Source organism: Mobula hypostoma, chromosome 9 (assembly GCF_963921235.1).
Source record: "Mobula hypostoma chromosome 9, sMobHyp1.1, whole genome shotgun sequence".
Classification (NCBI taxonomy): domain Eukaryota; kingdom Metazoa; phylum Chordata; class Chondrichthyes; order Myliobatiformes; family Myliobatidae; genus Mobula; species Mobula hypostoma.
Window position 1 is genome coordinate 8,061,613 of NC_086105.1, and position 16,051 is coordinate 8,077,663.

Consider the following 16,051-nt stretch of genomic DNA (forward strand, 5'->3'; position numbering starts at 1 on the left):
TTAGGCCATTCAGCCCTTTGAGTCTGCTCTGCCATTCCATCATGGCTGATCCTGGATCCCACAGACCTGCCTTCTTGCCATATCCTTTGATGCCCTAACCAATCAGGAAACTATCAACCTCTGCCTTAAATATACCCACAGACGGCCTCCATCGGAGCCTGTGGCAGAAGATTCCACAGATTCACTACTCTCTGGCTAAAAAAAGTTCCTCCTTATCTCTGCTCTGAAAGATTGCCCCTCAATTTTGAGGCTGTGCCCTCTAGTTTGGATACCCCCACCACAGGAAAACCCTCTACACATCCACCTTACCTAGTCCTTTCTACAGTCCGTAGGTTTCAATAAGATTTTGCCCCCCCTTCTAAATTCAAGTGAGTACTGGAAGGACCCATTGTCCTTCGAGACAGACGGATGTCATCTCCAACACCATTATTTACCTGCACTGCATTTTCACTGTGGAAATTTATTCTGCATTGTTGTTGTTTTATCTTAATGCAGGGTTTTCTAATCTTTTTATGCCATAGACCAATATCAATAAGCAAGGGGTCAGTGAACCCCAGCTGGGAACTCCTGCCTTAATGCAGCTACAGTGCTGTGAATGCACTGTATACTGCCCCAATCTGTATAAATGGTATGTGCGACCAGTTTTTCACCATCTCAGTTCATTTATCATGTGCCATGCCATACAATCTAGGCGATTGTAGTCTTTCCATGATAACTGTTCCTGACAAATTTTTCTACAGCAGTGGTTTGCCATTGCCTTTGTCTGGGCAGTGTCTTTACAAGACGGAAGAACCCCAGCCATTATCAATACTCTTCAGATATTGCGTGTCTGGTGGCAGTGGCCGCATAACCAGGACTTGTGATGTGCATCAGACAACCATCCACCACCTTCTCCCATGGCAATCTCAGTACGTGTGACAACAATAAACCAATTCCAATTGTGCCATTTGAGTTATATACAATATATAGCAGTAAGTCCAGAAGATGTTGGTTTTTTGTTCTTAAACAGTAACAAAATGAGCTTATCACTTACTTGTTCTTATATCAGCTTGAATGGGTTCACTAAATGATTTTAGTTTCGTTCCGCTGACAGTCCGCACTTCGAAGGAGTAGTGGCGCCCAGGGTAAAGTTTCTGTATGATACGCCCTTTTGACTTCACCGTGTTGTATGGATTAACGACAACTCCAGCATCCTTTGGCGTCCACTGTAGCTCGAAGTCATCATAATCAGTCCAGTCTGGAGGACCGAGCCACGTTATGACAAGTGAGGTGTTCGTAACATCAGCAAAAGATACTGATCCTGGAGGCTTGGGGGCTTTGGAAGAATTAATAGAGGCTGTCAATAAAGGTAACACCAAGCAAATTTTTCTGACTTTTCCACCATTTACAGAGTTCATGGAGGCTCTTGACATACATACACTTTCAGTGGTTACTTACGTTCTTCCCTCGAGCTTCACCCTGCTTGGATTATACTGACGATCATTTCAACAAGGACTAGTGTGACTTGGAAAATACACACCACTGCCCACACCCCAGTAGACAGTCCTTTGCAAGCTAAATGCCGACATACATTTTGCACGCTATGGTCCCCAAGGAGACACTCTATCACACACAATTAGGCATTTGGCAAGGTCCAATAAAAAGAAGTTAGGTTCAAGCTGAGTGGTCGTTGTGTGAGTGGGCCAGAGTTAGAGTGGGGCTTTGAGGCTTTGGCTAATCAAGGCTTTGGCAAGAGGAGTTGAAGCCCCGAGTTAGTGTTTTTTTTTGTTATTTATTCTTTCTTTCCTATTGCACGTTCAGAGCAGTGGGGATGCCAGGCAAGCTAATGGAATGCTCCTCTTGCAGGATGTGGTAAGACAGGAGACCTCCAATGTCCCTAACAACTACACCTGGAAGAAGTGCATCCAGCTGCAGCTTCTAACAGGCCAAGTTAAGGAGTTGGAGCCGGAACTGGATGAACTCCGGATGATTTGGGAGGTTGAGGGATTGATAGACGATACATACCTAAGGTGCAGGACACATCATGAGGAGGAAGGTGGATAGGCAGCCATTGCCGAGTACCCCTGTGGCTATTCCTCTCAATAGCAGGAATACCCCTTTGCATACGGTAAGGGGGGGGGGCGCGTGATGCATAACCTAGCAGAGGCAAGTCATAGTGTTCAGGTTCTGGCACTGAGTCTAGCTCTATGGCTCAGAAAGGATGAGAGGAGAAGAGGTGAGCTGCATCGATAGAGGATTCACTGTGTAAGGTTGTATAGGTTAGGACTTTATTTCTTGGAGCATAGAAGATAGAGGGGAGATTTGGTAGAGGTATGCAGAATTATGAAGGGAAAAGATAGGATAAATGCAAGCAGGCATTTTCCACTGAGGTTGGGTGGGACTACAACCAGAGGTCATGGGTTTAGGGTGAAAGGTGAAGAGTTTAAGGAGAACATGAGGGAAAACATCTTCACTCGGATGGTGTGAGAGTGTGGAATGAGCTGCAGGCGGAAGTGGCGGATGTAGGTTCGGTTTGAACATCTAAGAGAAACTTGGATAGGTACATGGATGGGAAGGGTATGGAGGGCAATGGTCCCAGTGCCAGTCGATGGGAGTAGGCAGATTAATGATTCAGCATGGATGAGATAGGCCAAAGGGCCTGTTTCTGTACTGCAGTGTTCTATGACTCTATACGTATCCACTGGCCCTGTTCCTGCCAAGGCTGGTGTGGGCAGAGCAAGGTTTCGGGAGAAGCGGAACTTGCAGTGATGTGGCATGCATCAGACTCACTGACTCTCTTGAAATATCGGATGGAGGAAGAAGGGATGCCTTTTCAAAGGACAACTGGTCGTGGCTTTGCACAAACTGCAAAGATTGGGTCAAGCGAATATGAGAACGTTGCTGAAGAAGCTTTTGGACCGAGAGAGGAGCAGGACAGGAGGTAAGCATCAAGACAACCTGCACTCAGTGGTAAGATGTCAGGGAGCTGTTATAAATGAACATCACCATGTGAGGCTTCACTACACCAAACTCATCAACGTTTCTACTGCATCTTCTGTGGAAAATTAGTAAAAGCCCAGATGTTTTGGGATGATTTGTTTCTACTATTTTTTCCTTGGGTGTGGATGGTTCTTTCAATTTATTCCTGGAACACTTAAAGCAGCAGTTGCTTATTTTTATTAATTCGATGCTCATTGATTGCTTCATTTTGCAGACTTGAAACCACTTTGGTTCACCAAGGCCAAACGGCACCCGAATTTGGCTCATATTAAAAGGCTGATCTACAAACTAATCTCCTGACTCTAATCATCAGCTCATTGTACTCTCTCTCTCTGAAATTCATTCCAAAGACTTCAATCAATTTCAGAGGCAGATTACAGGATCTGTTGTGCTGCCAACAGGCATGAACCCTTTAAAGCAACAATATTTCATTATTCAGTTTCAAACAACAATATTGGGTTTTAAATCTGGACTTGATCATTAAATAACCTGAGCATTAAGCTAACCTACAATGGAAATACTGAAACTTCCATTGATCGGTGAAAAAATTGGCAACATCAAATAGTTCACCTGTTTCCTCATGGATGCCAATAGAAAATCGACCTCCTTTGGCATTTTCCTCCATTAAATGTTGTGTTAAATGTTAATCATAGATTGGAGTGATGGATTCAACCCAGTACATCACGGGTAAAGCCCTCCCAACCATTGAGCACATCTACATGAATCACTGTCGTAGAAAAGCAGTATCTATCACCAGAGATCTTCACCACCCAGATCATGCTCTTTTCTCGCTGCTGCCATCAGGTAGAGGGTACTAGAGCCTGAGGACTCGTAAGACCAAGTTCGAGAACAGTTACTACCCCTCAACCATCATGCTGTTGAGGATAACTACGCTCATCTATTGAGATGTTCCCACAACCAATGATCTCCCTTTAAGACACCTTATTTTGTTATTTCATGTTCTTATTATTTATTGCTATTTATTTATATTTGCATTTGCACAGTTTGTTGTCTTCTGCACTCTAGTTGATCTTTCATTGGTCCTGTTATAGTTACTGTTCTACAGATTTGCTAAGTATGCCCACAGGAAAATGAATCTCAGGGTTGTATGTGGTGACATATATGTACTCTGATAATAAATTTTACTTTGACATTTTGAGTGCCATGTGAGTTAACATTTATTACAAGATCATTTAACATTTCACTAACTATTAAAAGTAAAACCATTAATCATACATTACCTGTTCTCCCTTCTGCTCCAGCTTCATTGCTCAACTCTCCACTCTGGGTTACTATCACAACGTGATAAATTCTACCAGGGGTCAAGTTCTGAAAGTACCATTCTTTCACGACTTTCTCTCCAAGTGTATTGCTCTGTAAAGTGCCGTTGGGATTATAAAGTGATATGTTGTAGGAATCAAACTCTCCCTTAGCTGGGGTCCATGTGAACAGCAGGCTGTCAGTCTGGTTTATGTTCATCCATTGCAGATGGGTAACCTGGGCTGGAACTGAACAGATAATATTAGATTTCAGTGTTTAATAAGTTGGAAGATTAAAGGAAAATACAGGCTGTGCAAAGGCTTCATCTGAGCATTAACAGCAAAACACACACAACTCTGCAGCAGACACAAAGCCCACTAAACAAAGAGGGGGACATTTCTGGAGTTAAAAATATAACTCATTCTGCTAAAAACTGGAAATTAGAATAATTTACTAATGGTTGGGGTTTAGGACCTGTGTTACTTCAATGTGCTTTGTCACAATGTCACTAAGATAGAAATTTACAGTATCGAAAGAAGTCATTTGGCTCATTATATTCCTGCTGGGTGAAGAAGACTCAAACAAATCAATAAAATCTCATGCTCAGGCACAAAGTGTAATCCAAAAATCAAATTAACTTTTGGCCTTTTATCTCCAGGGGTCTCGAAACAGAGGGACAAATGTTCAGGCCTACTGAGTCTTTGTTAAATGTCAGGTCAGCTTTGGGAGGCATTATTTAGGATTAAGAGTCCTCTTTACCTTGTACCCTCTACCCAAATATTAAAGGGTTAATTTAAAGTGAGAAGGCACTTCAAATTTTATTGATTGATTGATTGATTGGTTGATTGAGATACAATGCAGAAATAGCCCCTTTTGGCTCTTCAATACACACTGTCCAGCAATCCCCTGGGATAGCCTAATCATGGGACAATTTACAATGTTCAATTAACCTACCAACCAGTACGTCTTTGGACTGTGTGCAGAAACCATGTGGTCACAGGAAGGATGTGCAAACTCCTTACAAGCAGCAATAGGAATTAAACCTGGTTCTCCTGTACTGTTACTGTTGTGCTAACCACTTAGTTACCATGCTGCCTACATTGGCCTCACTTTAGCAGTTCCAAGGGTGGTCTAATTGAGTGTTTAAAATAATGAATGACAGATAAACTTCCGCCTCTGGTGATAAATCCAGTAAGGGGCTTGCACAAAGTCAATCGGGAATGAAAATAAGTGATTTTATGCACAGATGTGTAACATTTACCATAACGATTGAGACAATTGAAATTTTCAGGCTGTATGTAAATCAATAGATTGTCAGGTAAAAATATGTACAGATTTAACTGAAAGGCAAGAAAATGTATTTTGGGTAAAGATCTGACATGATCTCTGCTGGGACTGAGGACTTGAGTTACAAGGAAAGATTGAATGGGTTAGGAAAGTTATCCCTCGGATTGTAGAAGATTGAGGGGAGATTTGATAGAAGTATACAAAATTATGAGGGGTATAGATAGGGTAAATGCAAGCAGGCTTTTTCCACTGAGGTTGGGTGGGACTACAACTAGATTTCATAGGTTAAGGGTGAAAGATTATATATTTAACGGGAACATGAGGGGAAACCTCGTCACTCAGAGAGTGGTGAGAGTGCGGAATGAGCTGCCAGCACAAGTGGTGCATATGAGCTTGATTTCAATGTTCAAGAGAAGTTGGTATAGGTACATGGATGGTAGGGGTATGGATCTCTATAGTCCTGGAGCAGATCGATGGGAAAAGGCAATTTAAATGGCTCGGCACAGACTTGATGGGCCGAAGGGCCTGTTTCTGTGTTGTAGTGTTCTATGACTGTGATCTGATGAAATGAGAGGTCAAGATACTGACACAAATAGGAGCAGGAATAAACATCCAACCACTGCGAGTTTTTTTTCCCATTCATTTCAAAAAGTTACTGATACCAGTGTTTAAAGCTTTTCTATCATCCTCACAGCCCTTCATTTCCCAAAAGTCCAGAAATCTAATGATCACAACTGTCTGGGGTAAAGAATTCTGAAGATTTTCAGGTTCCATTTAAGAAATTCCTCTTGATCTCAGTTGACAAACTCTGTCCCTTTGCTCTGGACTCCCTCATCAGGCAGAATATGATCACTGCATCTGCTTTGTAAAAGACCCACAGAATGCTGTACTGTGAACCATTGAAAACTCACAGTGGGCTCAAGGTTAGATGCAAGATGGATATTCACCCTAGTTGTGGAGAGGTAACAGCACAGTTAGCCCAACACTTTACTGTACAGGCAACCCGCGTTCAATTCCCACCGCCGTCTATAAGGAATTTGTATATTCTGCCCGCAACTGCATGGGTTTCCAGCAGGTGCTCCAGTGTCCTCCCACAGTCCAAAGATGTAGCAGTTGGTTGGTTAACTAGTCATTGTAAATTGTCCCGTGATTAGGCTAGGGTTAATTTGGGGTTGCTGGGCAGTGCGACTCAAAGGGCTGGAAGGTCCTATTCTGCCCTCTATCTCGATAATAAAAAAAATAAGGATTAGGTCAACTAAGATTTCATTTAGATTCGAAATGAGTCAGCTCACCTTTGAAATTGTCTGCCCCTAGGGGTGGGAGACTCAGGAGAAATGGTGTTGAGGTAGAAACACAGTGCTGAACGGCCTACTCTAGCTTCAGTTCCTCAAATTATTATAAATATTCATAGTCATAGGCATAATCATACTTTATTGATCCCGAGGGACATTGGACTCGATATAACATAGCATTCTTAATTCAGAGAAACCAACTTAAATTAGTGGCTACTCAACTTAATATAGTTGGTATAAGTTAGCATAAGGGTGGTAATCACATAGAATCCTGAGGACTAGACTTTTTCCACTCATCCATCTCATCACTTATTTACAGTTCTGATAAACTGATTTACTTAGTGGACAACAAGAATCACTGTGATACACAAAATGCTGGAAGAACTCAGCAGGTCAGGCATCATCTATGGGAAGGAATAAACAGCCGACATCTTGGGCTGAGACCTTCATCAGGACTGGAAAGGAAGGAGCAAGACACCAGAATTAAAAAGTGAGGGGGAGGGGAAGGAGGCTAGTTGAAAGGTGATAGGTGAAGCCAGGTGGGTGGGAAAGTAAAGGGCTGGAGGAGAAGGAATCTGATAGGAGAGGACAGTGGAGCACAGGAGAAAGGGAAGGAGGAGGGGACCCCAGGGGAAGTGAAAGGCAAGTGAGAAGAGGTAAAAGGGTCAGAATGGGGAACAGAAGTGTCGGGGGAGGAAGGAGAAATTGATATTCATGCTATTAGGTTGGAGACTACCCAGAATACAAAGTGTTGGTCCTCCACCCCGAGGGTGGCTTCATGTTGGCACAAGAGGAGGCCATGGATTGACACATCGAAACAGGAATGGGAATCAGAATTAAATGTTTGGCCACTGGGAAGTTCCGGTTGTGGCAGGATCGTTGTGACAGGTGTGGAGTCCATAAGTGGAAAAGATTTACACTTGCTGTTGGGATTGTTAAGTAGATTTATGGAAAACCTAAAATGGTGTCAAGGTCAAAGGTCATCTCCAATCTGGTTGAATGACAAAGCAAAGTAAAATAAAGAGGTGTACGGCAAAACTAGTAAAGCATTTTTTTTCTAATAGAACTACAAGGGAAAATTGGCCAATAATGGAATGGTACTGGGATAAAGAACAATGAAGAAAGCTCAATTTGAAAATAAATAGAGGAAAAGAAAAATGGCAAACAGCTTTTCTGATGAGAAGTGGATTCAGTGTAACCAAAGCCTTACCACTATAAATCAGTCTAATAACAGAAACATTGATACATTATGAATACTTATAAAAATGACAACCACTGAAAGTTTAACTTGAGTAACATCAAGATTTTCACCAATATTATCTTTATTGTTTGAATTTTAAAATTATAAGTACCTTATCTATTAAATCCTTCACGTATCTGAACTATTACAAAGTGTGTTGAGCCTGCAGTTTGGTTTTTAGGGAAACAGGAATTTCTACAAAATGCTTAATGGTTGCTCTGCATTATTAACAAACAATTATCTAATTTATCTTTGGATGGGATATGCTCTATTCTTACATAAATTTTGAATGAATTTACATCAAGGAAATCTTCTCCTCCTGATAACTAAAAAGGGGAATTTTCAGAAGGGAAGGGAATGAAGAGCCAACAGTCCTGATTATCTGATGATTCCACCTGCAAAGTACGTGGATATTGCACGAAAACACAGCTGCACCAGTAATGATTCCTTTTGCAGTTACGATGTCTACTCATCACGGCCAAATAGACTCAATATTGGAAAGGAGATAGTCAGAGATAAGGGGCACACAATTAATTCACCATCATTATGTTTCAAGTTGTATGATGTGGACAGTCATGGTCTTTCCATGACCATGATTGTTCTTTGCAAATCCTTCTACAGAAGTGGTCTGCCATTGCCTTCTCCTGGACGGTGTCTTTACAAGATGGGTGACCCCCAACTATTACCAATAGATACCAGAGATTGTCTGCCTGGTGTCAGTGGTCACATCACCAGGACTTGTGATATGCACCAACTGCTCATACAACCATCCACCACCTGCTCCCATGGCTTCACGTGATCCTTATTGGGTGGGGTAGATGCTAAGCAGGTGCTCCGCTTTACCCAAGAGTGACCTGCTGGCTAGTGGAGGGAAGGAGTGCTTACACCTCCTTTGGTAGAGATGCATCTCCACCTGCCACCCAACCCAATGAATTACACCCTTCAGCAAGCTTATTCTAGCAATAAAGAATAATTATATTGGAGTGTGTCTGGGTGTTGGGGATAAACAATTACTGTGAATGGGGTAGATTTGTTTAGTGCGTTAGAGGAGGTCATTAAGGTCTAACTGATCACATTGCTTTACCTGTCCTTCCAAAGAGAGAGGATTCATTTGTCAAACTCCCACTGTGAGTGACTATCACAAGCTTATACATCTTGCCCGGTGTCAAGTTCTGGAAGGAGCATTCTTCGAGGCTCTGGATGCCGGATTTCCGGTCGTGCAGCGTCTTGTCTGAATTGTAGAGGAATATCTCGTAAGAGTCACATTCCCCTTCGGCTTTGGCCCAGCGGAATGACAGGCTGTCTGTGCTTCTCCCGTGCAAAGCCAGATGGGTGACTGCAGCTGGAACTGAACAGCAAAGCAGAATGAGCAGCTGCAGCACAAGTTCACAATAAAATCTCTGAATCATACTGTGATGATGCAACGATGCTATAAATTTGTCTTTTATATTCGTCAATGAAACAGGAGCAGACTATTTGGCCCACTGATCTATGCTAGACCCCAGGGCATTCTATTTGTTCCCCCTGAAACTTAGTTTATTTTTACTTATTGAGATACAGTGAAGAAGATTTTATATATATATATATATATATATACATTTATCTTTTATTGAGATAGAACAGACAGGCCCTTCCAGCCACACTACCCTGCAATCCCCGATTTAACCCTTGCCTAATCACAGTACAAGTTACAAAGACCAATTAACCTACCAACCAGTAGTTCTTTGGACTGTGGGATGAAATCGGAGCACCCGGAGGAACCCACACGGTCACGGAGATAACATAGAAACTCCCTACAGGCAGCAGCAGGAATTGAACCTGGGTCACTGGTCCAGTAAAGCGTTGTGCAAACCACTACACTACCATACTGACCCAATTTTTAAAAAGGCTTTCACTTTAAATATAACCAATTCTAACATTTAAAAGTACTTCTGAAGTGCTGTGGCCCACGTTTAATACACCCACTATTTTTGGAGACTCAATTAAATTGACGAAATGGTTTTTAATAATGAAGAGAAGCTCATTTAACTGCAGGTGTATAAATGTGTGAAATGCTTCTTGCTTTCGCTTCCTTTCTACACTTTTGTTATCTGTGGCTGTGCATAATCAACAGGAAGCACAGATGTGAGTCAGGCACTTCACTTGCAGTTGTAGTGCGCTGAAAACCATTTTTCACAGCTCACCAATAGAAATATTGCTCTGTTCCCAATTCTCCTCGTTTTCTTTGCTCTAATAAATGCATGCTGAAATTTAGAGGATGTGCAATGTAAACTTACATGAAGACACTGGCGTCACCCTCCAAGACGACCACAACCTTGACGTTGGGTTTGGATGCTTGCATGCCTCATTGACCCAGAGAGCTACGTCGGCCGGAGTCTGGGCTTTATGCATGGTAGGGTCACCCATGCCAAACAGGTCAAAGGGTAGAAGCCAGACTAGGCAACACACACAAAATGCTGGAGGAACGCAGCAGGCCAGGCAGCATCGATGGAAAAAAGTACTTTCTTTCCCCACAGATGCTGCCTGGCCTGCTGAGTTCCTCCAGCGTTTTGTATGTGTTGCTCGAATTTCCAGCATCTGCAGATTTTCTCTTGCTTGTGATTTTAGGCCAGACTAAGAGTGGTCCACCAGTCCTCCAGGTTTAGGGAGTTCAGCTCAGGGCTAACAACCCTGAATGATAAAACAAAACTCTTACAGAAACAGTAATGAAGAATCCTTCTACATCCGAGTGTGGAGGTATTTCTGAGTCTCTACCTGAGACTTGCATGACGAACAGTGTTGAAAACTGAGAGGAAGCTACTGACATGGCAAAGGAAGCCCTGAACACTGCCAAAGATGGAGGACCTTCATTGCTGCCCTAAATGCCAGTGGTCTAACAGGCAGTGAGTGAGTACTGGCAGCACACTGCTATATTTTGAAGACAGTGACCCAGTTATGACTTTCAGGCCATTAAGGTTGAATTCAATGTGTCACATGTATATTTTAAGCATCCAAGAGAAAATTGACAGAGAGCATTTTGTGAAGACTCTGTTAGAGTAAAATACTTGTCATCTATCATCTCCTTTACCTGTTCTCCCCTCGCGATCTGTTCCAATGCTGTACAATCCTCCACTTAGAGTGAAGACACGGATCTTGTACTTCTTGCCAGGAGTCAGGTCATTGAACTTGTATCCCCTGCTGGAAGCTGGGACAGACTCATTCGAGAACATCTGAGTGCCCTGTTCATTCAGAAGTTGCAGAGTGTATGCATCTTTAATACCAGCGGCTGGCTGCCAAGACACTGCCAGGGTATGCATAGTGTGCTTGTTGTCAACTGACAAGTCTGTGACTGAAGCGGGAACTGGAAACACGGTAATGATAACAAAAAGATTCAATTGATCAGATTGGATATTATCTATGAAAAATTAACATACTATTTTATAATAAAATGGCACAATGTTGTGTATTTGATATTCCAATAATGTTTGAGTAATCTTGTATATATGTTGATTAAGCATTCGTGTTTGTTTAAATAATTAATTATGGGTTATATGTAAAAATATGTTAATTGCATACATCATCACACTACCATGTGATACATGCATGCCTCACTTAAAAATGAAGAACAAACTAGACCCGTGTTCCTGGACTTCCTTGTTTTCTTTTGAGTTAGTTTAATTTTTTTTTTGAGGTTACAGAACATAACAATCACAACTATCATTATCATCATCTTTATGTGGCATGTTGTATGATGTGGGTGATCATGGTCTTTCCATGACCATGACGGTTCTTGTCAAATTTTTCTACAGAAGCGGTTTGCCATTGCCTTCCACTGGTCAGTTTCTTTACAAGATGGGTGGTTCCAGTCATTATCAATACTCTTCAGAGATTGTCTGCCAGGCTCTGATCACAACTATATTAATATTAATGTAAGGAATGAAATATCAACACTGTGTTCAGAGTTGAGAGATAATTGAAACATTTTTGCTATTATAAGGACATGATAAATATATTTATAGATATAATGGGAATTTATAGCACAAAAGGAGGCCATTTGGTCCATTGCTTAGATACTAACAGAACAATGACCTGAAACACTTGTCTGTACTTGGTCTACAGCTCTGCAGTTCAACAAATGTTCTACCCTGAATACCACTTGTTAACCTCAAAAAATTTGAATGGACTTCACCTCATCTTGCTGCTCCCAAGCTGAATGGTCTGAGACTCTTCTATTGCTGTCCCTGAGAATCGTTTCCAACAACCTTTCCCAATGACAAACTGCCCAGCACGTAGTTATTTGGTCTCTCCCTTTCTATACTACAGTACACCACTAGCAATATTCCTGTCCCTGCTCTGTACCCTTTCAGCCAAATGGCGCTGGAAATTACAGCCAGAGACTGCACCATTTTCTTCTTTATTTCATTTAAAGCAGGGGTTCCCAACCTGGGGTGCACAGATGCCTTGCTTAATGGTATTGGTCTATGGCATAAAAAAGGTTGTGCCAAGAGGGTGCAGGAGCAACACCTTATATTCCACCTTGATACCCTCCAAACTAATGGCATGAATACTGATGGCTCCTTCTGAGAAACAAATTCCACCCCCCTTCTATTCCCCATTCTGATGTTTTACCTCTTTCACCTGCCTATTACTTCCCACTGGGTCCCCTCCTCCTTCCCTTTCTCCTATGGTCCACTCTCCTCTCCTATGAGATTCTTTCTTCTCCAGCCTTTTACCTCTCCCACTCACCTGGCTTCACCTATCACCATCTAGCTTTCCTCTTTCCCCTCCCTCAGCCTTTTATTCTGATGTCTTCCCCCTTCTTTCTCAGTCCTGAGGAAGATTCTCGGCCCAAATCGTCGACTGCTCATTTCCCTTGATGCTGCCTCACTTGCTGAGTTCCTCCAGAAATTTGAGCGTATTGCTTTGGACTTCCAGCATCTGCAAACTTTCTTGTGTTTAAAAAAGGTTGGGAACCCCTGATTTAGAGTTTAGGATACATTGCACCCTGGCCCACTAATTTATCTATTTTGTTATGACCCCTTTCTCAATGTTTATCATTCACAGGACTTTGCATTCTTTTTCTTTAATGTCAATGCCTATATTATCCATCTCTTCCATTAATTATGTAGTCAGCTGGAACTTTATATAGATCTAGGAGCGTCTAAGACCAGACTGCACGCCTCATAATACAAGGACATCTATTTAGAACAGAGAAGAGGAGGATTTTCTTTAGCCAGAGGGTGGTGAATCTGTGGAATTCACTGCCACAGAAGGACATTCAAAGTTCAAAGTAAATTTTAATATCAAAGTACATACAAGTTACCATGTATAACCTTGAAATTCATTTCCTTGTGGGAAAACTCAGCCAAACTATAGAATAACAACTATAGTAGGATCAATACAAGATCATCCAGAGTGCAGAAGACAACAAACTGTGCAAATGAAAATATAAATAAATAGTAATAAATAATGAGAACATGAAATAATGAGATAAAGAGTCCTTAAAGAGAGATCATTGGCTGTAGGAACATTTCAATGATGGGGCAAGTGAGTTACTCTAGAGGCTGATGGTGGAGGGGTAGTAACTGTTCCTGAACCTCACGGTGCAAATCCTAAGGGTGTGGAGGTCAAATCATTGGGTATAATTAAAGCAGGGCTTGATAGGTACTTAATTCATAAGGGAGTCAAAGGTTACAGGGAAGAGGCAGGAGAATGGAGTTGAGAGACAGAAAGTAAATCCGCCATGATGGAATGGCGGACGAGACTTGATGGGCCGGATGGCCTTTTTCAGCCCCTGTGTCTTGTGGTCTTCCTCTTCTACAATAAGGCTGCCATTTTATTACCAACGTCAACACAGTATTAATCACAACACAACATAAAGAATGATTATTATGATTTTATTGGCTGTTGCTAGCAATACTACATATAGAACATTCAAGTGCGGCTTACCAGTACGTCCAAATGCTGTTGAATTATTATGGAAGATGCCACTATTTGACTGAACTAATATGTTGTACAGCTCTCCTGGCTCCAGGTCGTAGAAGGTATGCTCATGCACATGTTTAGGAACAGAGTGAACAGAAATCTGATGGCCCTTATGTGATAAAATCACAGTGTAGCTGTCCACATCACCTTCTCCAGGAGACCAATTCACCTTGAGGCCCTTCGTCACTCCAGTGTTGGTAATATGGATGCTCTTAACTGCACTGGGCACTGCAGAAGGATGCAAATCCACAGTAATATTAGTAGCGATGTTCACGGCTTCCAAGTATGATCACTTACCAAATTTTCTAGGCAAATAGATGGACATTGCTGCAGAATAAATTAAATTTTGCAGAGGTTCTGGAGTAAAAATTTGCTAAACACGTGATACAGTCATAGTCACATGACACAGAAATAGGTCCTTTGCTCACAGAGACTACTCCAACCACCAAATACCTGTAGTGGTACAACTAATCCAAAATCAAAACAAAACAATTTCCGCTTGCCTGTGACCGTACAGACTGTTATACTTGTTATACCCGTTATACAGCTCCAATGATTACTCCAAAAGTCGAACCCTTCATCAGCAATTAGTAAACATACAGTCAGTCCTGACATCCATCGCTGTTCTGATGCAGTTTGTATGTTTTCTCGATTCTGTGCAGTAGCCTCCCCCACCCCCATTACCAGACGGTGATGCAGCCATTACAATACTCTCCACGGTACACCTGCAGAAATCTGTAGACTATCACTTAATTACGCTAAATATCATTAGTTTTAGTTTCATTACTTTTTTTTTGCTTCGGGATTACTTGTTCGTTAGTTGCTCAATAAAGGATCAAATACATTTCTTCGACTTTGTCCGTTATCATTGGATTGGATTAAAAGGAGTGTCACACCAGATTAACTCCCCCGTGCTTGCTCCCTAACAGTGGTTTGCTTGAGTAGCTGCTACAACCAATATGCAGGTTGTTTTGCCATGTGGGTGGAAATGAGAGCATGTGGAGGAAGCACGAACAAGACGTACAAACTCCATCAGAACAGCGATGGGGGTCAGGACTGAACTGGGACTGCTGGAGCTGTCAGACACCAGCCGTCTTGCTGTGCTACCTTGCTGTCCTAATGACATATTGTCGTGGGTGCATTGAGTCTACTAAAATAGAGTACAAACATACAAAGAAATATATTGAAATGTTTAGTGAAGGTGATCTATAACAAATTTCCACTCTGTATTTTTAAAATCTAAAATATGATGTTAGATTGTGTTAATCTACATGTTAACAATGCATATAATAGGATCAGAATTAGGTTTGATTATTACTAACACATAGCGACCGGAAGTCATCAATTGCCTATGGTCCACTAAGGGCCCAAAAAGATAGAATAAACAAAGGCCACGCCATTCCTACCTGTACGCCCCTCGATGAAGGCAGCACGCTGTAGGTTCCCAATCCAGGTCGAGACTAGGATTTTGTAAAGACGCCCAGGAGTTAAGGAAGTAAACTGGTGTGCTGTGTTGCTCAGTGTTATTGGGAGGAAAACGTTCATGTCATTGAAGAGAAGCTGGATTTCATAGCGATCCACATTTCCAGCAGCTGCTTCCCAGGTAACGTTCAGAGTGTCGGTACTCCTGTCAGCCACAGTCAGGGACCCAACGGCTGCTGGAACTAGTCAGAGAAAGACTGGATTTAGTTATGCAGTTATACTAGATCTGGTAACACAATTTGACAATTTCTCATACAAAGCAAGGATAAGGCCAATTCAAAGATAGTTCAGCAGTGACAAAAATATTGATGCCAAGCACCAAGAAAGCGCAAGGCTAAGTGGCTGGAGATTCAGTATAATGCACTATGGAACAAATAACGTACTTAAGGAATAAGCACATGAAGTGCAAACACACACTTGGTCACTTATAGACATTAGGTTTTGCAAATAGCAAGCCAACAGCAATAACCAAACTATGGGAAGAGGTGCTAAGGAAACATCTTCCACTCTCCTAGTACAAAGTTGATTAGGATGGCGGTGAATTATT

General features: G+C 41.9%; 1 protein-coding gene across 5 annotated transcripts in view; it reads right to left on the bottom strand.

Annotated features, from left to right (window-relative positions):
* ptprb (protein tyrosine phosphatase receptor type b) overlaps positions 1-16,051 on the bottom strand; it is a 113,217-nt gene that overhangs the window by 36,453 nt on the left and 60,713 nt on the right. For all 5 annotated transcript variants that reach the window (XM_063057712.1, XM_063057709.1, XM_063057708.1 and 2 more), the window contains 6 exons: positions 15,429-15,686; positions 13,987-14,250; positions 11,126-11,398; positions 9,143-9,406; positions 4,221-4,487; positions 1,034-1,315 (listed from right to left, as the gene is read on the bottom strand). In XM_063057712.1, coding sequence (XP_062913782.1) covers positions 1,034-1,315; positions 4,221-4,487; positions 9,143-9,406; positions 11,126-11,398; positions 13,987-14,250; positions 15,429-15,686 — 1,608 coding nt within the window. The remainder of the gene's footprint in view (positions 1-1,033; positions 1,316-4,220; positions 4,488-9,142; positions 9,407-11,125; positions 11,399-13,986; positions 14,251-15,428; positions 15,687-16,051) is intronic.